Here is a 25,871-nt window from a genome sequence, read left to right on the forward strand (position 1 = left end):
ATATCGTTAGAAAGACCTTTAAAATACCTTTAAAATAAATGGGGAGGATATTTAAGTTTAAAAATAGTAAAGAGAGACTGGGATAAAAAAAATTCATTAATTTTTTAAGTACGTGAAAAATTATTTGAACGCGATTTTTTCATATAATTTTTCTCCTGCGGCGCTATCTTTCGATTTTTGAATGCTTACCCACAAAATTTTGTATTTCTTTTATTTGGGTTTACAAATTACCAAATAAAAAAAATGTTTTGGGTCCGGCGCTACATACCTATTTCCGCATATTTACCCAGCAAAAATCGCAATTTACTCAATATACATAAATCGGTACCTTCTTATTTTTCATATAACAGAACTTTTTTATTTATTTATTTAGAAAATATTTTACGAATAAATTTATAAAATATTAAAAAATTTAAAGCGCAAGGTAACGATGACCATAATGCTGTTCTGTTTATATAGGCAGTGTTTTATTATTTTAATATTGTTGGGATTTGAACAATCTAGTAAATCGTCTATACTATTATTGGTTGCTGATATAGGACATTCTGTTAAAACATGTATTATATTTAACTCAGTGTTACATATGCTGCATAATCGAGAACTCAGATTCGCTTGTTTGTTTAACAACTGTAAAAGCAGTGGCACCATCTTGGTAGGACCCGTCAGTATATAAAATGATATCAGGAGAATATTTTACTTTCTTTACAGCGAGCATAGATTTAAATTGTTCTGGACTGGTTTCATTCTTTTTGAGATATGCAAGCTCGGTATCAATATTGATTTTTTTGTTCGTGGTGTTAATTCTTTCCGGTTTTAATGGAATTGGTATTTTATAAATTTTTAAGAGAGCTATAATATTGGAAATGGAACATTTATTTTGGCACAGTGGATGATTCAGGTAATACCAAAATGATAGTTTTATTGACATTTTTTTCTAATAAAGATTCGAGGCTTAAAGAGACAGTTTCTATGCAGTTATTTAAAGATGCATTTAGTTTCTGGATATTGTGCTTTGATGTCCAGCCATATAAAGTTATTCCATGTTGGATGATCCCATAGACTAGAGCTTTACAAATACCTAAGGCAGTTTCGATATGTGGACCTTTCTTCCTTGAGCATGTCAATTTTAGCAAATTGTTAATTTTACTTAATTTTAATGATAGATTTTTAATATGCTCGTTCCATGACAATGTTTTCGTTTTCAGGTGTACCAGAGGCGATTGCAAATATGTTATCAGCATAGATACCGACATAGTCAATACCATTAATATTTTCTATTAATTTCGCCAATGAATTTGCATATACGACAAACTTTACAACAGACAGGGGAGATCCTTGTGGAACATCGTTATCTATGGAGTACATATCGGAGTGGAAACCATCTACCTTTACTATTACTCTCCGATTAGTCAGAAATGATCTTATAAGCCGTAACATTTGAGATGGTATACACCATTCACTAAGTTGCTTGAGAATTGATGTGAACACTACCCGATCGAAGGCTTTCTCTATATCTTCAGATAGTAATGCGCAGTTTTTCGATAGATTCTGTCTTAGGGTTTCTTCCAGTTGGTGGCACAAAGTATGAACGCCTCTTTTTGGCAAAAAAGCTGTGTGTTTGAGATGAATTTTTTTGTAAATTCCCGAAATCTTACGGCAAGAATTTTTTCTAATACTTTCGACATCACTGTAACCTTCTATGTTATTGGGATTTTTTCCTTGTTTAGGTATTGGAGATAATCGGCAACTTTCCAATCATGTGGATAGATTCCAGTACGTAGTATTTTATTATATAGTCTGCATAGACGTTGCTTAAAAATAGATGGTGAGTTTTTAATCATGTTATAAGTGATTTTATCAACTGACGGTGTAGTTCCTTTTACGTTTTGTAGAATGTTGTCCAGTTCATGTTTTGTGATATCTCTAGTTAAAAACGGAAAAGAATTTACCTCTGAATCACTAATGATGTACATTTGTTTTTCCGTTACGATTTCAGAATTTAAATTACCGTCAGAGCCGATGGAAGTCCAGTGATGAACAAATTTATTGGCAATAGATTTAGGATGTTGTATAACTGTGTCTTCATGATAAATCAGTCAGATCTTATGTTTTTTATCTTTGCCCATAGTACTTTAATATCCATCATAGGATCAAGGCTATTCACAAAATTTGTCCAAGTACGGCGTTTTGCCGTTTTGCATTCGCGTTTTAATTTAGCACAGGCTTTTCGAAAGTTGACACCGTTAATTATGCTTCTATTCCTCCTAAATGTATTCCAAGCCTTTTGTTTGATTCTAGTGAGTTTTTCAATTTCAGAATTAAACCAAATTGGATTATTTTTAAACTGGGACTGAGAAATCGGTATTGATTCATTAGCACATTTTCTTAGAATTCGTTTAAGTTGTGCTGCCTTTTTATTAACGTTATTATTATTAGAAACTTTATTTTTAAAACTTGGCCAATGTGCATGACGATCCATAAATCTGGATATAAAGCGTTTTTCAATTGTGTAAGTACCGTTTGAAATTATAATGGGAAAGTGATCCCCAACTTCGGGTAGTGGAAGCGTTTTCCATTCTAAACAAACAGCTACATCAATACTTGCCATTGTTACATCAACGGCTGATATTGTGTGCCTTGTATTATATAGTGTAGGAGATCCGTTATTTAGTATTACTAGATTTCGATCATCGGAAAATTGTTCCAAAATTGCGCCATTCGGTGAAATATATTGTGAACCCCACAATGGATTTTGTGAATTAAAGTCACCTAAAATAATGTGATATCCGCTGACAGAAGTGTTTATAAAGTCAAGATCGGTTGTCGTAATATTAATATCCATCTCCTTATATACATTTGTAATGTGTAAATCTTTTGCGCCATTAATTGTAATTGTCTGGAAAATAATGTTACCCATAGATTTACTATGTTGAGTAGCATTGATAGATTTGCTTCCTAAAATCGCAATTCCCGATTTTGCATAATTCTAATCTTTATTATGGTGGAATTTATTGTAGCCAGGTATATGTAACATTTGCTTATTTTTGTCAACTATATGTGTTTCCTGAAGGGCAATGATGTTGGGTCTGTGTTTTGCTATGATGACTTCTAGGTCGTATTTGTGGGTGAAAAAAACCTTGTATGTTCCACTGTAATATATTAATATTTAAACCAATATCCATACTTAATATTACGATTAAATTAAATGCTGCCATCTTCCGAAAAGGGAGATTGAGCAGTATTATCAAACCTATGTGAAATAATAGTGTTTTGAGCCTCGTTATCCCTATCTATCTGTGTCATTTCACTATCTTCTGTCTGATAGTATTCCAAAGAGGTTGCTTGTTCAGTGTTTTCGGAATTCATTGTTGTTGATTGTTTATTATTGATTTTCTCTTGTTGTTGATTATTCTTAATTTGTTGTTGATTATTCTTAATTTGTTGTAGGGTTTGTGGTTTGTTGTTTAATTTGTGTTTTTGTTGGGTGTGTTTTTGTTGATGTTATTGTAGGTTTTTTGGTCGCTGCTATAATTTTTGCAGCTTGTGATGTTGTTTTTTTTTAATGTTTTTTTCTTGCGGTTGTAAGGATGCCAAAGTGGAGCGAGAATTGTTTTCGATTTGGTTTTTAGCTGATGTGTCAGAATTATCTGCTGTTGTTTTAATACTTTGTTGGCTATTGCCGTTATTGTTCTGTAAAACTTGAGAAAAGGTTGGAGTTTGTTTTCGGAATGGTTTGATAGTGTGTAGAGATGGATTATCATTAAATATCTTCCAGGCTTCACGAGCAGTACATCCGTGATCAGCTTTTATTTTGTTTACGGATTTGTGTTTTAAGTAACTAGGACAATTGTTATCGTAAGAGGTGTGAGTATCAGTTTCGCAGTTTAGGCAGTATTTTCTAATACAATTTTCGTGTGGAGGTAGAAACCCACATTTCCTGCACATTTCTATTTTTTTACAATGCTTTTTCGTGTGCCCGAGCTTTTGGCAATTGATGCATCTCATCGGATTAGATATATATATATATACTCATCAACGCGAACACGTTCCCAACCTAATTTGATTGTTTCAGGTCGTCGAATTAGATCAAAGGTAAGTATTACTGCATCTGTAGCAACAAATTTGTATTTTTGAGTTTCATCTCTTTTAGTTATTTTTCTAACTTCGATGACCTTTTGGAAGGCTAGTGAATGGAGTATTTCTTCCTCAGAAATGTCAATAATTTTTTTAGAGAATATTCTACCTTGACTTGAATTTAAGTATTTATGCATTTTTATTTCGACTGTAACCATATCGATGTATTTTGCTTTCAAAAATTTCTGTGCAGTTTTTAGATCTGGTGTTTTGATCATCGCCGCTTTTCATCTCATTTACCTCCATATAATCGGAGCTAATGTAGTTTAAACCTTTTTCTATTTGAAAAATATTGTATGATGCTAGTGGTTTGATTGATGTTTCAGATGAATCAGAACTTTTGGCTGTTGCAACTAAATAACGAGGTATGTGTTCCTCAGACTGTATAACACAAGGAGGAGGCATAAAATCTTCATCTCGAAAACGTTTACTTTTGCTGTTGGTGTTTTTGTTGATAGAGGGATCAAGATCCCTGAATCTATTGTAGTTCGGGGGATGAACCCCGTTCATGGTAAATTTCAAGAACTATTTATTGGAATTTAATTAATGATAATTTCACAAATTTAAAGTTTATGAATAAGAATTAAATTAAAAAAAGATAAAAATATAAACACGTGTGGTTTAATTCCTAAGAGTACTCTCTTGAAACAAAAAAAATATTCTCAGTAGAAAACACCGCTATAAATTGTCTTTACTCGGCAATTGTCTGTTTAAGACTGTAACAGAACTTTTATTAACAAAGGTTAATATAAAAAGCACAATTTGTATTAATCCTTTTTAATAGGCTTATAAATTACCTTCTATTATATATCGTTGGAAAGGTAGTTTGATGTAATTTTCAATACTTTATGTATATTAATGTTTAGTACTTTATTCCAGCCAAAACAACAAATTACTAATATCAAATAAAAAACATTAATTTAATTTTTTTTAAGTTTTACCCAATGTATATTAGTTCCTTTTTATTATACGGATAGAATTTCATTTTACTTATTCATTAGACTTTACGTACGTAAAGTGTGATCGTGTGAAGTACCTTTAAAATTCCGCAGGGTATGCTCACACATGTACAAAAAAAAAAACAAAAAAAAAAAAAAAAACAGTCTCTGCCTTTCGCTGCTCTAGATCCGCGGTGGCCAGAAAGAAAATGTTTAAAACGCATATGTTGTAGTGCAAAATATAAAAGAGAATATGAATGAAAATATGTGTGCTTTGCACTGAAAAAAATCATATGTTTGTACATATTTGTATTATTCATATTATTAGTATTATAAATGAATAACGAATGTATGTATTGTTGTATGTATCTATTGATAGTATTTATTGATGCACATTTTTCACACGGAAGTTACCCGTGTGAAACTTCCAAACGTGCTAAAAGCTCGCCAGCGATGTTGCGGAAGTATAAGAATTCTTGTCACCAGTCGGGAAGAACTGATGCCGAGCTGGGGAACGTCTAAGAGTAACGTGGAAGATACTTCTGGAAGACCCGCAGAAGAAACTTCTAGGTGACTCTTGGAAGTAAGGTATTGCAAAAGACTCTTCTAGATGTAACTAGGAAGTCACTTCTTGAAGTGACTACTTAGTATCATCTAGAAGTGTTTCTATCTTATCTTCCAGAAGATGAATTTTCTCTTCTTCTAGAAGAGTTTTCTTTTCTTCTAGAAGATGAGTATTCTCGTCTTCCAGAAGATGAGTTTTCTCTTCTTCTATTTGTATACTCACCAAAATAAAATCTATAAAAATAAATCTAAATAAAATGAAATTTTATAGTTTTTATTGAAGTAATTAAAATTAAAATAGTAGAAAAAATAATTGATTTAACAAAAAAAGTAATATATGTACATTAGACCGACTCACAAAAAATGTTGCATGAGTTACCCCCCTCATAATATTCGCTCTTATTTAATATGATGTTACCCAAAATATTTTCGTTTAAGTGTTGTCCATTCGTAAGCTGGACAGTTTTAAAGAAAATATCGATTCTTCATGTTAAATTAAATATTTTAACCCAGCTTCAAAAAATCTTTGTTATGTTTTATAATGGTTCCCAAAATATTTCTAGTCTCTCGATGGCGGTTCGTCAGCTGAACCGGTTACAAAAAAGTCCCTTTTTAGTTATCTTGTTTTAAATTATACAGTATTTCTTAAACAATATATATAGTATGTGGTATCAGATGAAAGGTTTTTTTTGAAGCCAAGTCTAGTGGTGCTCGAAATTAGCAAAATTGTTAAAATTGTTTAAATATTTTGGAATATGACAATTATAAGCAGACGGTTATTTATGATTAAAACATCATTGGACGCGGCTTTAAAATATCTTTTAAACGATACCCGGTATTGGATATTTTGTTTCAAAACAAACAAAAATTTAAAAAAAAAATAATTCCAAAATACCTTTTTTTAATTTGGTCCAGCTCACGAACGGTCATCCCTAGATTTAAAATATTTTGGGAATCATCATAAAACAAAGCAAGGAACATTTTCAGAGGGGTAACAAAAACTCGTTTTTGCTTTCCATACAGAGTGAGTCGGTCAAATATACATATGTATCAAAAATGTAGAATAATTACCTTATAATAAGATAATTTTCAGGAAATCTGTATTAATATTCAAACTGCTGACTGGTATACTTCCAAAAATTGTAAAACGTTGGATTCTAAAATATTTTTGTAATTCTTCATAAATTTTATGATCAATCCATCAAATTGTAAGAGTTATATTTTGGAACGCATTAATCCTTCAACAAAATAAATGAAAATAATGTTATAATTAATATTGAATATACATACTTTTGTATTAATTGAAATTACCTCTTATACTTTAGGAAGCAATAAAATAGGATTCTCTTATGTCCAATACATTTACCACCAAAATTTAAACTGTCAGATCCATTTTTTACATTTTCTGCAAATAATCGACATTTTTAATGGAACCGCGTGATGAAATAAGACATATATAACTTACCAGATCCCTTTTTTCATTTTAATTCGGTTAGAAGTATTTTAATAGGGGGTACAATATTAGCTACTACTTTCTAAAAAATAAAATAATTAAAATTTAATTAATTAATTTATTGTTTTTAATAAATAAAAACATTACCTTTCATGAACATTTTTTAAATAACTTGGAATTAAACCATCTATAAAGATTGGAAATTACGAGCCATGGTTTATTTTTAAAATTATTTACAGTCACTAACACTAATACTGCAATACTATTTTGCTCTCTTCTAATTAAGGAGTTATACACGTTCAAAAACTATCTACTTAGGTTAAATATCTTGGGAACGGCATGCTCAATATTAGGAATATTAGAATCATATGATAGGTCATAGAAAGACCTGGTGTTAATAACTAAAAAAGTACCTAAAATTAGAATAATTGAATCCAAAGCTATAGGAAAATTAATAAAATAAAAAGGTGGGTTTAAAAATATCTGATTTCAATATTAAATATCTTATATGGGCAATTTCGTGTCGAGTGACCCAAGTCAAAAAATAATTTATGTATAAAACAGTAGTATTAATTTCAATATAATAATTCCAAATAGCGTTTGAATACTTTAAGTAAAAATTTTAATGTACTTTGTTTTTGTTACGATAATGAAATACAAATAAAATTTTAGCTCAACGTGATCATACGTAATCTAGAAACAGGACCTAAACGTAATAGTTTAAAAAATATTGAAAGATAAGATTTAACACAAATAAATCTAAATAGGTTAAAAATGCAATGTTCATCAAATGAAAGACGAAACGTACAACTTGAAAAAGTCTTTAAATGCTTATTACTCCTAAAACAATTAAGATATTAGACTTCGTTTAAAAATAATGGAAATGGAAGCCGTTTAGAGTTGTTAACTTATTCCTAAAATAGTAATTTAATGTAAAATATGACAACTTACTTTTTAATTTATATAATCCTTGAAGATAATTACTTTTTGGTATATATTTAATAAATTTCGCCAATAAACAAAACCTTATTAAATGTTTATTAACAGTTGACTTTTAACACAACACTGTCATATTGTTTTTTATTACTTCATCACATTATATTTATTACACTATTTTTCTATGAACTTTAAATTCAATAACTCATTTAAGTTTAACAATGAATAATTAAAACTAAACATGACTGGACAAAACATCACTGAACTTAGCAAAATTTCTGCAATATTTATTTTTATTTTTTTCGCGTTCACGCTAAAAAATGGAGTATTTATATTTTTTTGTTTTTGTACTCTTCTTACTTTCATCCGGAAGTAACCTAAAACTATACTTTCAGACGGCGAAAACTAGAAATCAATGTATTTTGTTTTTGTAAAATGTGTGCTCTCGTCTGATAATCGTCCAGAAGTGACTAAAATCCACACTTCCAGATGAATAAAATACAACATTAATGTAAACACTCTTCAAACTGTCTTCCAGAAGTGACATAAACATACAAATCAAGAAGATACAAATTAGAAAATAATGTATTTTGTTATTGTAAAATGTGTGTTCTCACCCAACTCTCATACAGAAGTCACTAAAACGTATACTTCCAGATGAAAAAAGTTCAACAGTCATGTTTTATGTTTAAGCAAAATGGATACACTCTTCTAACTATCATCCGGAAGTAACTTAAAAGTGTATTTCTAGAAGACGAAAATTCGAAATCAATGTATTTTGTTTTTGTAAAATGTGCGGTCTGACGTGGCTTCTGGGGTGATGAGCAATAGTTTTGTCTTCTAAATGTTTGAAGGGAATGCTCTAGATTGATCATTTGCGAAAACAAAATCAATTTACATCCTAAAATCTCTTTGTGAGTTTGTTCGTTTTGCATGTCGTTGGGAAAAAACTACTATTGGTCTTTGAGATCAGTTATTCTGTTCTAGAGCAACTACGCCTTTTTATGGTATCGGAAATATGCATATTTTAGAAGCCCACCCAAAGGGAGTTCTATATTTCTGCATATCATAAAGACACTAAATTTAAAATATTATAAAAGCGGCTAGAATTAGTACAACTTAGCATAAACACCAATTATTTTATTTATTTAAATATAACTAACATATATTACATTAAATATTGTTCACAAAAAAATTATAAGGAATTTCTTCATAAGGAGACCTTAAGAATTTTAATGAATGAATATTCAAGTATGTATAATGTTATGAAACCAATTAAAACCCCGGGCGACGCCGGGTATAAAAATCTAGTGTTATATATTATCGTAGTGATGCAAAGTAAATTAATAAAGTAGCGACATTTCTTGTTGTACAACAACATCTACAACAAACACATGTATTTTGTATGGAATAATCCATGAATGTGTCAAAATAAAATTTAAGAAAATTTCCATTAACAAGAAAGTGAACAAAACATAAATATAAAATATTACTTTTAAGTTGAAAATATTAAGGATTTAATTATATTATTATATATTATACAATTTATAACACTTTTTAACTACTTTAAAACCACTTTTAATTCATTTTTCCAACTTTTCACAAATTTTAACAAATAGCAAAACACAATTTAAATATGGCGACATAAACAATGTTAACAATTTTCAAAACAAACTTTGACAACTAATTTTATTTTTCTATGGAAACTATAGTTAAAAAAAATAGTCAGCTGTTCAAGTGATGCTACTGTATTAATTTACTTTGGTAGTGATGCAGTCACGTCTCAAGTTCTGTCATGTCTAATACCAAATCTGATATTTTTATCAGTAAATGCTAAATTGTCAACACTGGTTTATAATCAGCTGACTTTGACGTTGGAGACTTTTTCATATTGCTGTTAAGTCTAATACACCTTATATGAATTGTTTCACTTCGGGCAGTACTACGTTATTTTTTATTTTGTGTTTATTACTGAAGTTAATTAATAATAAAAAAGTAATTGTTTTCTTTTCATTTTAACGATTAATATGTGTCTTGAAAATCTGTAACAATTATGATCAATAATAAAGTACAACCAAATTTAAACAAATTTCGGTAAAGATCCTGTGTTGTAAAGAAGCAAAACAAACCAACGATCGTACAATTAGGTAGTCAGTTAATTTGCTATCAACTTTTCTTGAAATTTGTGTTTGTTCCAAAACATTATAATAAAACTTTTTTATTGATCCTAAGAAAACGTTGTTATCTCCCATTAACTATATTACGTATAATTAAATAATACAATACAAAGTTATAAATACAACCAAAAGTAAGCAAAAAATTAAAAGAAATAATTAACTACATTCCTACATAGTACATACATATGTGTAAATAATTATAAGAATTACATTTATAAAACAATATTATTTCAACGTGTTCTGTATATTCTAATAAACTGCGACATTTGTTCCAACAAAGTAAACATCATTAATTTTAGAAAATAAACATAAACAATAAAAACTGCAACAACAACAGAGTTCAAACAACAACAATAACAACATTGAAGTATTGAACCTATAGACGACACTTTTGAAGGTAAACATAGTAGAGCGAAAATATATTATTCCCATGTATATATGTATGTATGTATTTATATATACATACATTAGACTGACTCACTCTCTATGGGATACAAAAACGTATTTTTATTACCTCTCTAAAAATTTACCTTGCTTTGTTTTATGATGATTCCTAAAATATTAAAAATTAGCGATGACCGATTGTGAGCTGGACCAAATTTAAAAAGGTATTTTGGAATTATTTTTTTAAAATTTTTATTTTGGGTATCATTTGAAAGAGGTTTCAAAGCAGCGTTCAATGGTGTATTAATCATAAATAACCATCTGCTCATAATTGTCATATTCCAAAATTTTTAAAATTGTTAGGTTTTTCACTAATAAAAATAAAATATATGCACAATTTTGCGCACCACTAGACCATTCAAATGATACCACATATTTTATATTTTGTTCAAGAAATACTGTGAAATTAAAAAAAATAACTAAAACATTACTTTTTTGTAAGCTTTTCAGCTCACGAATGCCCATCGATAGAATAGGAATATTTTGGGAACCATTATAAAATATAACAAAGATTATTTGAAGATAGGTAAAATATTTAATTTAACATAAAAAATCGTATCCCTGTACGATATTTTCTTGAAAACTGTTCAGCTCAGGAATGGACAACACTTAACCTTAAATATTTTGGGTAACATCATATTACATAAGAGCGAATATTTTGAGTGGGTAACTCAAGCTACATTTATAGTGAGTCTTTCTAATATACATATATTATATATTTAGATTTTAATTGAGTTATTAAAGTATACCAATCGGCTTAGAATCGTTTACTGAGTCGGAAGGTGAGTGCGGAAGATACACACAATATTCAAGACAATTAAATGATTTTTGGCATACACATTTATTTTGTCCCAACAACGAAGGCTAATTAACATGGTTAAAATCGGTCCATTATATCCCGAATAGAGGCTTTGGGCTTATAATTAACTTAAATGATTTACTATGTCAACAAAAGTCGGTAAAACTTAATTTTATAGATTTTATTTCTACATATGTATATAACTTTGAAGTAGACTTAACTTCCTCTACCACCATTTACAAGGATAGACCCATATTTATCCCTAATCCCCTATGAACCCTCTTTAAAAAATCTCCTTTTTTCTTAAAAATAAGTAAAAATATTCTGTAACGCGCAATAATATTGGTCCTATACCCAAAAGTATACCAATCATTTTCTGAGTATTCGTCCAAGTTGATAGCCCTTATGATAGCCCTTATGATAGCCTTTATGGCAAAAAAACATTATTTGGAAGTATGTTTTTGATTTATTTTATTTTCATTAAGTCTAAAAAGTCAGTGCAATTTAAAGTGATTTGTTTAGTTATAGGCAAATATAAAAATAGTTTTAAAATTAAATATATTACTTTGCAAGTTTTTTTACTTTTATTGCAATGTTTGAATTCTTTCCGTCAGAATGTTATCAAAATCAACACAGATTTGTTCTTTACACCTTGTTCCCATAAAATCACTGTAGATTTTGAAAGTCGCTGAATACATATGAAAATAATTAATTTATTTTTTTTTTGGGCTTTAATTTCTTTTCTATTTTAATAGTTGTTAGTGACTACTCTACTAGAATTGTTCAAGTTTTATTTGATTTATCAAAAAATAAAATTATATAATTTGTATGATTTTTTATATGTTGTTGTTGATATTATAAACAAATTTTAGTAAAGGAATAATGAAAATGAGAGATACAGTTTTTAATAAATATTTGACTCAAAACTAATTTTTTGATCTAAATAACCTTATTTTAAAACTATAATAAGATATTGTCAAACTACAACACATAGGCATTAATGTGTGTTTGAAATGATTAAAATCGGATAAAAATGTTAGAATATATACAATATTAAATTTAATCCTTCATAGAAAAACTGTTAGAAATATGAACTTTAAACGAATTTGGAAATTTGTGAGAAAGTTTCAAATGCCTATAAATTAACAATACGAGTTAACTTTTTAAACCCTTTGGAGAAATGGGTATATTTATTGTCTACTTTTATTTCCTGTTAGTTTTATACGGGAAAGATTCGAAGACCCAAAATTCGTTGCATAGTGAAATAAGCCATATATGTGGTCTGATATTTAGACGCTTCCACATTTACATCAATCGATTTACTGGGGGAGAAGTTTCGAAAAACTTCTGACAAGAAGTATAAGTTGTCTTAACTTCCTCCCACAATCGTCTTATTTCCTCGCTCTGTATATTATGGTAAAAATGTTATGATCCTAGCATTTAAAAAATCAATAAAATATAGGTAATTTAAAAATCAGAATTAATTCACGATAAAATTATTATAATCCCCACAGAAAATTGCTGTTTTTTACTTCTATATATTTAATATATTGCGGTTTTTTTACTCCTATATATTTCAAAAACAATTTTTAGATATTTTAGTAGAGGTACGACTAAATTAGGATATTTCCTAACCGATTTATTATCCTATATATATACACAGTTTTGACAGTCATAACTGGTTTTAAAATACCAGAATAACGATGAAATTCCATATAAATAAGTCTTATGTGATGGTAAATTTCCCTTTCCCTTTCTCCATATAAGGTCCCCTTCATTATTGTTTTCTTTAGCCTTAAAAATTCGAGTACAAATATGAAATTCAACACAAACAAGTAAGAACCAAAAAAGAACTTAATTTATATTTTGGTACTAAAAATTAAATGTTAATATATGAAAAATGTAATAAACAAGGAAGGGATTTAAAAACAAATTTTTCCTAGCATTGTGAATGTTGTTTTAGAGTGAATTTTTAAAAGGGACTTGTTTTCCGATTTTAACCAATATTTACGACAATATTTACGATTTCTGAGTACAAAAAACTGATTCTTGATACATTTTATGAGTTGGGTTCATCCTTGGCCCTAACATAACAAAAATCGAGTCATTAACTCAAAAACCACTTATAATAATATTGTCCAAGTTTTTAGCCAATATGGCTGAGTATGACTCTGGTCGTTCCAAACCAGTCTAATAAGTAATATCGCACGTAATATCATGTAGAAAATTGATGTTTTATTAATTAAGTCAATTCAGTAATATTATTCCATATCGTAAAAATCCACGTATAACAATTTGTTAATTATTTAATAATTAAAAACTGTACATTAATATACTAATTTGTTTATCTCTTTGTTCAATTTAGTTAAAATGGTACAAAACGTTACGTTATCCAGTAGCAACATGAATCATAGCAGTATGAGCATAAATAGTAGTATTGGCTCAATTGATTTACCAACGGTGGAACACGACGTAATTGCATTTCAGGAAATACCTTTGACTGCGCTCAGTAAAAAATCATTACGAAAGCTTTCAAATTTATTAAATTCTAGAAAGATTTTGCGTTCAGAAGAGGGTTACGAACGAGATTGGCGAGGGTTGGCGTCATTAGCCAAACAAAAGTGTTTATGTGATGAAAATGGTGTAAGTGGAGATGATCCTATGACAAAGGTAATTCAATTATGGTGCACCAATAACCCAAAAACAGCAACATTTGCTTACTTGGAACAATTTCTAGGCGTAATAGATAGATGGGATGTTTCCGATGATATCTACGAAAATTTGGGTAAGTAAAAAATAGCGTAGATACACTAGAGTGCTCCAAGCTTGTATGAAGGAAAACAATTTTATCCGACAAGCCGCAAAAAAACCCAAAAATTGGTTGAAAATTTTTAATGTTATTGCAATTCTTCACGCCCTTAACGTATCTCACAACACATAAATGTGACAAAAAATGTAATTATTTTTGAGATATGTTTTAACTCGTATGGTCAAACATGTTTGAATTTTTGAACGGCCGTAAAGACAAAAACTAATATCCGAGTAAATATATATATACTTATATATTTTAAGTTTTTTTAGGGCGGGTTTTTCTGATAAAGATAATCTTCATTCTTTGGTTAAACCTGGTTTAATATATGAACAAAAACGTAATATTTGAGGTAAATTGCAATTTTTTGTTTTGTTTTATTAATTATTGTTTTAAAAGTTTATTTAACATTTTTCCAAAATTTTCCATTTTTCAAAAAACAGCTGTTCATTGTTTTGTTTTTGAGTGAAAACTTGGCAATACTAACAAAGTTAACTGAGCTTAAATTTAAAACTGAAAAACACATTCATCGGTTAAAGTCCGCCTAAATTTGTTCCAAATTTAATCTAACAGGAAGTTAAGCCTAGTTTAACTGATGAGTAAGAAACCCGCCCTTAGAATATATCAAAAAATGGCCACATTTGAGCAAAAACTAAAAATCCTCTTATAAATGCACTTGGAAACTTCAGAGCCTTTGCGGAACCTGATAACATTATCCTATCAGCCTAATTATACTCTTCACATTTGTGAGAAGGGTATATAAGTTTGTCATTCCGTTTTTAATTTCTATAATATAATTTTCCGACCATATAAAGTATATATATTCTGGATCCTTATAGATAGTGGAGTCGATTAAGCCATGTCCGTCTGTCTGTATGTCCGCCTGTCTGTCTGTCTGTTGAAATCAATTTTCTGAATACTCCAGATTTCTTCGAGATCCAAATCTTCAATAATTATGGGTAAAAATCTGAGACTACCTCTGAAAATTTCCTCAACAAATTATAAATAAAAGCATAAAAACAACAACAAGGAGATAAAGCAGTAATATGTTGGTAATACAGCTCATATTTGTTTGAGGGTTGTAAAACAGTTTGACGGTGGTAGTACAGTACAACGGTTAATATTTCTTTCTGCTACATTTTTTATTTGTTGTGTGTATGTTATGTGTGACTGTTTTTAAAACATACTTGGTGAAGGGTATATAAAATTGTTGATGTTTCCACAAAAACACCCATGTAAAATTTTTCAATAATATCTTTATATCACTATTTAATAACTTTATTGGTCATACACCCACTACCCGCCAATTCATGTGAACATATCTTTATTCATCATCATATTAGAATATATTTACAACACTCTAGTAGAAAATGGGCTAGCGAAACATAATCCATAATCCATAAGTTAGTAATTCTGGAATATAATGTCAATATTTTTTTAAATGTTACAAAAGAATTACTAAAAATCTTGTTAAAACAAAATAAACTTGTAAAAAGTTTGTTATTAAAAGTGAGCATAGGAAATATTACTCTCTCACATGTACAGGTGAATTGTGTGAATTTAAAATGCTTGTATTAGTATTTTTATTTCGTTTAATTTAAATTTCTGTTAATTTAAATTTAACAAAACTATAAAAGTACAGAATGTATCCGAATAGAACCTACCCTACAATACAAGTAAATTACAATAAGATATATAATAGTTTTTAATGTAGAAGTTATATCTTTTAACTAATACCATAGATTCATAGATAATACACTTAGATTGCCAACTAAAGCTTTGTTCACTACATAAAAATGCTACTCTGCACTTTCAATTTGAAATAAGAACAAGTATGAGTTCTATATTCGGCTGTACTGTGTCTTTTATATCATTCACTATTTTGTGTTAAAAAAACATTCAGTACCAAAAAGTCGTCTTTTACATCATTTACTTTACATAATATTATAGAAAATATTATAGAAAATTAATATTATAGAAAAAAAGTACCAAAAAATCCCCATTGATTTGTTCTCGTCTAATTCTGGCTCTACATACTTAATTTCATGTTTCTGGGTTCATTATTATAGAAAACTCAAAAATACATTTTGAAAAACCAAAAAGTTCCCTTTTATGTGTTTTCACCCTTCCCTTTTGATGTGTTCTTGTCTAATCCGGGCTCTACATACTTAAGTTTATGTTTCTATGTTTATTATAGAAAACTCAAAAAGTACCTTTTGAAAAACGAAAAAGTACCGAAAAGTTCTCTTTTATGTGTTTTCATCTTATTCCGAATCTACATATTTAATTTTATGTTCGTAGGTTCAAATATTATAGAATATTCAAAAAGTACCTTTTGAAAAACGAAATAATGATAAATCTCATTATAATCGACTCCACTCCGGAATGACAAACTTATATATAACCTTCTTTTGTTTACATAAAATAACAAAAATATTAAAGTACAAAATGTATCCGATTACTTCATACCCTACCACATTGCGAGTAAGTTGAAAAAAGTTATTTAATAGTATTTAATCTAAAAGTTGTATTTAAGAGATTGTTGTTTGCCTTACTTATAAATGTACTTCTCAATATAACAATTTATTGTAACATTTTCGTATACATAAAATTCTTGTATAGCATATTCCGCTTCTAAAGAAACTCAATATACTAATTTTATAGACGAATAACATCATTGCATTTGAGCTGCATTGAAATTAACAATAATCGTTTATTAAGCATTAATTCATGCATTTACACATTTGCTTTGGCCCAATAGTTCCTGCTGTAGCGATAAACATTTTTAAAAGTTGTGTTTTTGCAACAAAATTATAAAAAAAACAATTTTCAGAAAAAAACGAAATTTTCATTTTTTTATTTTTTTAAAATTTTCAAATGGTATTATTGGTCCAATCCAGCAACCATTATTTCATAAAATATCGAAATTTAATATCAAACAAAAATATTAAAACTTTTTAATCGTTAGAATTTGTGTTTGTTGGGTCATATATTTTCAACTAATACATTCTCACGACTCAAGTTTTTGACAGCAGACTTTTTTAATTTTCAATATGCGAGAGTCGGACTACTTGTTATACTTTGTTTTTGTCATTTTCAGTTTCATTTCTGTATATACTATTCCATGGTAAAAATATCAAGGTAGTGTCATTCTCTCTTTTAACCGCCATATTAAACTTCTGACGTTGGTATTTTAATAAATCGAGCTACCACATTTATTTAAAAAATCATATTTTTTTTGTTTATTTTTCAATCAAAATAAATTAAATAAAAATCAATTCAATCTGAAAATCAAACAAAATTTTAAATCTAATACAATAAATATTTTTACCATGTACTATTCTATTGTATGATAAAGAGTAGAAAAACAATAAATGAAATGTCAAATAATTAAAAAATAATTTTTTGTTTTGTGAAAACTAAAAAGAATTCGGCGAAGAAATCATTTTCAATAATTGTAAAAATTTTGCCCGAATCGTTTCAATTTTGAACTTCAAAGATTGAATATTTATTGTTGTAGCTTTGTGTTGAATTCACACAGAACAATGTAAGTGCGAAAATAGGGAGCTATTTTTTCGAGGTAAAGCTTGAGTTGGCAATCTTTATGTATTATACATTTTCCTTAGGCCAAAAAAATTCATCTAATTATCTTGAAAATTGTGAAAATCTACAAGGTGGTGTAGGGTACAATAAAACAACAAATATTCAATATTTAAAGTCCAAAATTCGCACAAAAAACTCACGTTATTTATTTTATTACTTCTTAATTTAATGTATTTTCTTAATTATTATTTTTTTAATTTTCATAAATCAAAAAATATTTTTGTTTTATTATTTGAAATTTCATTTTTTTGTTTTTATAATATCAAATTAAAGGTGCACAGTAGCTGTCAGTAGTAAACAAATTGATCATAATCGAAAAAATTTAAGAATTTTACATTAAACATATATAAAATTCATTAAAAATATAATTTTGATTTTAAAAATGTAATTTACAATTCTGTTAATTTATGAAATTTAATGCAATGAAAACATTGTACATATTATTATTTTAACCGATTCTGTAGAACTATGTTTGCATTTTATGTGTGGTAAAAAGCTTTTATAAACTAATACTTCTAAAGAAAATCCAGCCGAGTTAGGTTTTTTCGGAGTGAGTTGGCTCTTTAGTCTACTCCATTATAAATCAATAATAAGGTAGAATCAGTAGAAAATTACGTCCTCAGTTTTACATGCCTTAAATTGTCACAAAAAAGGAAATTACAAAATGTTAAAGAAAGCCTCAAAAAAAAAAATTATTGAAAAATTTTTGTGAAGAAAAATTGTTTTTTACATTTTATTAATTATGGATTCTGCCTCTATAAGCAATAAGTAATTAAATCTTATAACTACAATAATTTATTTTTTTATCTCAGTGGAGAATCCTATATTGCAATTTGTCCTTAATTAGATCAGTGGAAAGTCGGTTCTGCTTCGCAAGCTGGTTAAAATGGGAATTTAATTTTGTTAAATATGCTTCACATATTTTTTAAATTCTTCATTTACCAATGGAACTTCTAAGTATCTATGGATGTTCTCTTTCCTAATATACCATGGAGCTCCCGTCATAATTTTAAGAACTTTGGATTGGGCCCTCTGTATAAAATCTACGCTAGTATTGCTTGTAGATCCCCAATTAGAAGCTTCTAGTTTGCTTCAATGTGTCGACGCCAAGTGAGACGTCTATACCATGGTATGTAGTAGGGTATTCAATTATTCGGGGTTTTGTCTTATTCGGTTTATTCGACAAATAATTATTTGAGGTTTTACGTTAGCCGGTTAATCAAAAATTATTCGGTTATTCCAACAAAAGGAAACTGGATGTTACTATTGCTTTTTACAATAATTTTCTTCATATTACAACCTGTAACAATTTTAAAAAAAGCATTCACACATGAAAAAGTTTATAACCATGAAAATAGATTCCACTTATAGAATTGCGTACTCCGGCTTTTATGTCCTTATGAAAGGATTTCAAAGTTTAAAAGAGTACAAACGAATATTTATATGTATTTTATAATGATAATATTGGTATCAAATGGAAGCTGCGAATCTGTACATTCTATCTATATTATTTACCTGTCTCACTTAGAGTAAAACGAAAAAGAAGTTAAATTTAAAAAAGGTTTCATTTTCGACTCAAAAACTTTTAACTACTTTTTTGTGACAAATTTTCTTTAAGATTTCCAATTCTTTCTTTCTTGATGATCCTGATAATTTAAATGATAAATTATATTATTTCAAAGCAGAGGAACTCAGCTTCATTTGAAATTAATATTAATACCAACTTTTTAATATAAATTTGAAATGCTTTTCTATATAAAAATTACTGTTTTTAAAATTTTCAACGAGTTCTAGAATTTATACGTTCCATTGAACACTAGTTCCACTGTAACTGTTGCTGAAAAACTTATTAGAAATATGTACTTAATAACACAACAATGTTCCCAAATAACTGGTTGTAGTAATAAATGCAATATATATAGAAAAATGATTTAGAAATTAAGAAAAGAAGAAAATTTATTATAAAAATATTATTTTACTTCTAAATAGTGAGTTTTTCTTAATCGGTTAATTGATAGAAATTATAGTTTCGATTTCTTTGATTGACTTAACAAGGCAGAGAATTGACAACTCTTCCTAGTGATTCTACCTTTCTATGGTTGTATCGTAGCTAGGGTTGCCAAACGGGAATTCCCGATTCCCAAAATTCCCGGGATTTGAAAGTACCGAAAACCATGATTTTTAAAAATGAAATCCCGGGATTTTGAAATCCTGAAGTTTAAGTGTTTTTTTCTCTTAATTCATACATTATAAAATATTAAATAAGAGATTTTTAATAGCAGGATCATAAAATTTTAAACATTTCGGACTATTTTTAAATCGAATTACATTATTCATTGAGTAATTTTTTAGACTTAAGATGATGATAACTTGCAAGCTGAAATATCAAAAATAAAAGGGCAATAAATAGGCATAGATAAATAAAATAGCAAGTAAGAAATTATTATTTAGTTTCATAATAAAGCATTTGACTTGATTTGTACCTCGAATATCGATATAAAAATATTTGCTACATTACTTTCAGAACATATGCATTTTTAATCAATTTTATTCAATACTATAGTGTCCCTATTAAAATGATACCTTACATCGATATGTTTGGTTCTGGGATGTCGAATGGGCTGTTGTGTGCTGATTCCGGGAACCCTATGCTATACACCACCTTTTTTCATTAACACGTAGCCACTGACTGATTTTCTTTCTTGAGGATCAGCATCACAAAAACACGTAGTTTCAAAAACGGATTTCTTTTCAAACGTTAATTTTAAGTTGATGGTACCTTTTAAATACCGTAAAACACGTTTTGCAGCTACCCAATGTTGATTATTATACTTGTTGTTGAAACGACTAAGCAGGTTTACAGCGAGACTTATATCTGGCCTAGACACTTGGGCTGCAAATAGTAAACTACCTATAAGTTCTTGATACGGAACTTGTACACTGGACTTCATGACATCATCGATGTTATGAAATTTTTCATATCCATTGGAGTAAGCACTGAATTGCAAGAAACCATATTAAAATGCTCTAACATACTTTTCATGAGAAGGGTATATATAATGAGAAGGGTATATATAAGTTTGTCATTCCGTTTGTAATTTCTATAATACAATTTTCCAAGCCTATAAAGTATATATATTCTGGATCCTTATAGATAGCGGAGTCGATTAAGCCATGTCCGTCTGTCTGTCTGTCTGTCTGTCTGTCTGTTGAAATCAGTTTTTAAAGGACCCCAGATACCGGCGAGACCCGAATCTTCAATAATTCTGTTAGACATGCTTTCGAGAAGATCGCTGTTTAAAATCAGCAAAATCGGTCGGTAAATAACGGATATATGAGCAAAAAACCTCTGAAAATTTCATCAAAAAATGTCATATTTTTCATGCTTTTTTAAATAAGCAACACAAAACTGTATATTAGATGCCTTGTGTATTTTGTTTTTTATTTCGTTTAGCGTTGTTGTTGTTCATTTTGTTTTTGGTGTAATACTAATGTAGTCGGGAAAAAATGTATAAAGCTAATATGTTTAAAATACACTATGGTGAAGGGTATAAAAGATTCGGCACAGCCGAATGTAGCACTCTTACTTGTTATATATTTTGTTTGGTCAAGAGTTACGCATTCGCCAAATTTATAATTATAATTCTCATGCCTAGAAACGATTTTGCTGGACTAAGGTCCATCATATCACCCACATATACTGCCGAAATAATTAAATATTCCGTATTTTCATTGAGAACATAAACGCACTGATCGGATTTAAGCTGTTTCATTCCTAAACTTTTCAATTTGCCACTTAGTTTTTCATTCCACATTCTGGACGCTTGTTTTAAACCGTACAATGGTTTATTTAACCTTAAAACATGACCATCTTTAATAGGTATACCTTCAGGGAGCTCAATGAATATTTCGTCTTCTAGATTTCCTTTAAGGAAGGCAGTACATACATCTAAGTGATTAATTTTCAAATTAAACTCTAAGGCAAGCGTTAACAAATGACGTAAGGTATTGTGCCTCATCACGGGGGCATTTGTTTCAGTATAATTTATACCATTACGCTGGGCATAACCCCATGGAACCAACCTGGCTTTATATTTTATATTGCCTTCTTCATCACTTTTCTTTTTAAACACCCACTTTGTGGACAATTTTTTAGAATTGCAATTATCTTTTACGATACTCCATGAGTACTAATAATGATTTATACTCACTATTGATTGCCTCCAGCCAATATTTCTTTTCAGTACCGTTTACATCTTCGGAATATTGAACTGGATCTTCGGCATTACCATACGAACACACAGCCAAACACACGCAAATACTTGAAATTTTGTTGTTTTCCACTGCACACTTCTTCTGGTGACTTTTCATTTAAACTCCTTTTTGGCGTAAGGTTTAATAAATATGCTGCGGTATTCGTTGCATCTGCCCAATATTTTTAATCTAAATTAGCATCGTATAACATCGTTCGAGATTTTTCTACTAAAGTCCTATTTATTCGCTCAACTTTACCATTTTGTTGCGGACTATAAGGTGCTGAGGTTTGATGTAGTATACCGCTGTCATTACAAATCTGTCTTAGCTCATTATTGCAATATTCCAAACGATTATCTGACCAGAGAATCACGATTCACAAATTTTAGAGCCAGAACTTTCGTTACACAACACTTGAGTTTTTATCTGGATTGAACTTTTTTATATTTATTTCAACGGCATGACTTAAACGCCTATGCAGAATTTCTTTACTAATGGCAGCATAATTTTTCGATGGTACATTAAATTGATATAATTTTCCTTCTTTGAACGCTTATAAAAATAAATTTCCATTTTTGGTAACTTTACATTTATTTTTAACGAACTTGACTTCAAAGTCGTTTTCTGTAAGTTGGCTGACAGATATTAAATTCGCAGAGAGTTGTGGCACAAGTAATACATTTCTTTTTTTAAATATTTTAATTTATTATGTACTTGGTGTTGAATCCCTACGTCATTCCTACGTTGAATGATTCCACAGTTGTGGCAAAGTTGTTATACGAATCAAAATCTTGCAGCAATTTTGTCTTGACGGTGCCTGTGGTAATATTTATGTTGCTACTTTCTATAGCCATTATCATGGGACCAAAATGTTCTGGTAAACCGGTTAGCAAAAGGCTTCCAACCCACTCATCATTTAATTTGAAACCAATTTGATTGAGTTTCTGGGCGGTGTCAATAATAGAATTAACATACTCACTTATGTCTTTACAATTAACCAATTGCGTTGTTGTAAGTTTCCTTAACAATCCACACCTACGTGTTAAACCAGAATCATCGTACGTTGCTTGGAGTTTATTCCAAATATCTTTTGCCGTTAAGACATGTGTCAAGAATATGCAAGTTTTTAACGTGACATTCATTGCTATTTAGGAATACATTATAACACAGCGCAAATTTTATTAAAACCTCCAAGTCAAATGCGCATTAAAAAACAACTTTTTATAATTTTAAAATTTTTGCGAAATAAAAATTTATTTTTCTTTGCATTTTTAACTAAAGACGTAACTTTTTTTTTAAAAAAAGAACATAAAAATTACTTCCTGAGAATGACTTCAGGTGTAGTGAAATTGGTATCAAATAAAAAGGACATCCCTCCTATGACAAGCCTGTGTTAAAATCACATCTTCTTCAGGCCTTTTGCAGTACTTCCATGGAGTAAATTCTAATAATAAATAAGATTATTTTTAAACTTAATAAAATTAAAGCAGATACAGTAATTGTTATTATTTTTATTTAACAAATTATTTGTATTTTTTATATTTAACGTAAAAATTACTGAGAACTTTTTCAAATAAAAATCAATAATAAAAAGCACAAATAATTTTTAAACCATAGGGCATATAGTAGTATATAGGCGAAACTAATTGTCAAGGACCTAAGTCCCCTGTCAATGACCCAACTGGTGAGAATGTATTAGTAGAAGCACAAAAATAAACAGTTGTTCAAAAGGTACTAAATAAAAAATGTATTTTTTGGACGTTATTTTCTGTGTGTTATTAATGGAATTTTATATGGCAGTGAATGAAAATATTAGTTATTTATTTTTTTATCTCAAAACATATTATAAACACAACATTTTGTTATTTGTATCTGCACTAATGCAAAATGAAAAAAGTATGTATAATACTTTTTTAATTTTCAATACTAAAATGTACAATTTTTCATTTTTCAGTTTTAATTAAAATGAAATGTCAAAGAATAAAAAATATATATTTTTTTTTTCGTTTATAAAATATTAATTATTTTCGTGGTTTTACATAAATGAAAAGTATTAAAAAAAAATAATAAACATTAAGTTTAAGTGATAAGAAAAAGTAATATGTGCTAATATCCTTGCAAATTTTGCGAAGAAAATTTTAAGTCTCGCAAGTTTGTGTTATTCTCTCAGAGCTCGTCTGTGTGAAGAGAATAACAATTTTTGTTTGAAAACCGCTTCAGTTTCGCCTATATGTACTACTATATTCCATAAGGCACAAATAAAAATCAGGCAATGATTTTATTTCTTGATTATAATGAGTTTTATATCATTATGATTAATAGAAAATTGGTAAAATTTCTTTATGAAGAAATCGATTCAAAAAGGTGTGGGAAATATTTTGCTACATTCAAAACATTTCTATAACGATTCTTTCATACTGATATTTGTAAGCAAAAATTTCATAGATAATAATTATTTTCTGTCTCTGAATTAAACCATATTATTTACATATTATATACGAAAATAGTGTTCTTTATATACACAAATTTAAAATTATTTAATTTTCACAAAAACGATTCTCTTTAGATTATGTGCAAATTTATCGGATATAATTCATAATCCATTTTATTTTTTACTTTAGAAAATGTGCAGGAATAAAAAAAAACAAATTGCCCTTCGCCAATGTGCAGACACAAGCACTATTTTGCAGACAAAAGCAATACAAAATCATTTAAATTGTACACGGCCTGTCATCGCCAGCCAAGTGCTTGCCTTCTCGTTTCCATTAGAGTACTTACTTAAAAATGCTTGTTAAATAGTCTTCCGTTACAGGCCTATTAGAAGATCTTTCGATGAAGACTTATAAGAAGTCATATAACGTAGAACTTAAAAATCTTCAGTCGAAGTTTTAGTAGAAAGTCTATATAGGATTATTATACAAGTTTTAAGGACATATTCATAAGAATTTATCAAAGTTTTATAAAACAAATTTTTATGAGTTATTAGGGAAGATATTATTAATAAATTCGACATTTAAGGAGTCACCTGTGCAATTTTAATTATAAAAGCCTGATTTACGTGAACTTTACAACATAAAGTTTTGCAAAAGAGTAAATCTTATTTGGAATATCAAAAATACATTCTTCGATTTTCAGGTAGAGGTTTATAAAAAAGAGAACAAAATTAATTTTATAGGGAGAGCCAATATATAAAAATAATTGCAAACCCATTCATGTTTGAAGCAAAGTGCTTGTGGAATATATTCTTCAAGAAGGCAATGAGGAATGAGTGTCACATCGTTTAGAATGTGAAAATATGTCTCTTAGAAGACCTAAAAATCAAAGGCTTACAATTTTATCCACTGGGGGCATAATAAATATTAAGGATGTGAAGTTAAATTCGTCGGCCAAATACGTCCCACAACACATTTGTCAAATACGTTCCACATACTGTAAAATTCGTTTTCAAATTAAATTAATTGATTTTTTAATAAAACAAACGCCAAATAAAATGTTTTTGTGAAAAAAGTAAAAATATATTAAAATATATTCCGAAAATAAATATGTAAAATAAAAATTAATTAAAATAATTGTTTACTCATAAAAAATAGTGAAAATGAAAATGAAAAAATCGACACTTTGAAAAGACATGAATTGGGGTACCGGCATAGTTGAAGTAGCCCAGGACTAGTTCTTTCCAAAAACATATAGTTTATATGCAATTCCAGCTCTGGATAATTTTTACGAATTTTTGAAAAAACATAAAATTTTGCCAAAAAAT

General features: G+C 28.8%; 1 protein-coding gene and 1 long non-coding RNA gene across 5 annotated transcripts in view; one reads left to right on the plus strand and one right to left on the minus strand.

The window, feature by feature from the left end:
- The window catches only part of LOC124420863, a 15,852-nt gene extending 6,295 nt beyond the window's left edge, over window positions 1–9,557 (minus strand). The window contains exon 1 of the long non-coding RNA XR_006941415.1: window positions 9,519–9,557. This is a non-coding gene — a long non-coding RNA (uncharacterized LOC124420863). The remainder of the gene's footprint in view (window positions 1–9,518) is intronic.
- Window positions 9,558–9,941: 384 nt separating this feature from the next.
- The window catches only part of LOC111686209 (myeloid differentiation primary response protein MyD88), a 44,448-nt gene continuing 28,518 nt past the window's right edge, over window positions 9,942–25,871 (plus strand). The window contains exons 1-2 of one of the 4 annotated variants that reach the window (XM_023448549.2): window positions 9,942–10,599; window positions 13,811–14,230. In XM_023448549.2, the coding sequence (XP_023304317.2) occupies window positions 13,816–14,230 (415 nt within the window). In that variant the 5' untranslated portion in view covers window positions 9,942–10,599; window positions 13,811–13,815. Of the gene's footprint in view, window positions 10,600–11,149; window positions 11,334–13,810; window positions 14,231–25,871 lie in introns of those variants that run through there. The other 3 variants (XM_023448550.2, XM_046954808.1, XM_046954809.1) reach the window with 3 other exon arrangements.

The sequence above is a fragment of the Lucilia cuprina genome, chromosome 6 (assembly GCF_022045245.1).
Source record: "Lucilia cuprina isolate Lc7/37 chromosome 6, ASM2204524v1, whole genome shotgun sequence".
In the NCBI taxonomy this organism is placed as follows: domain Eukaryota; kingdom Metazoa; phylum Arthropoda; class Insecta; order Diptera; family Calliphoridae; genus Lucilia; species Lucilia cuprina.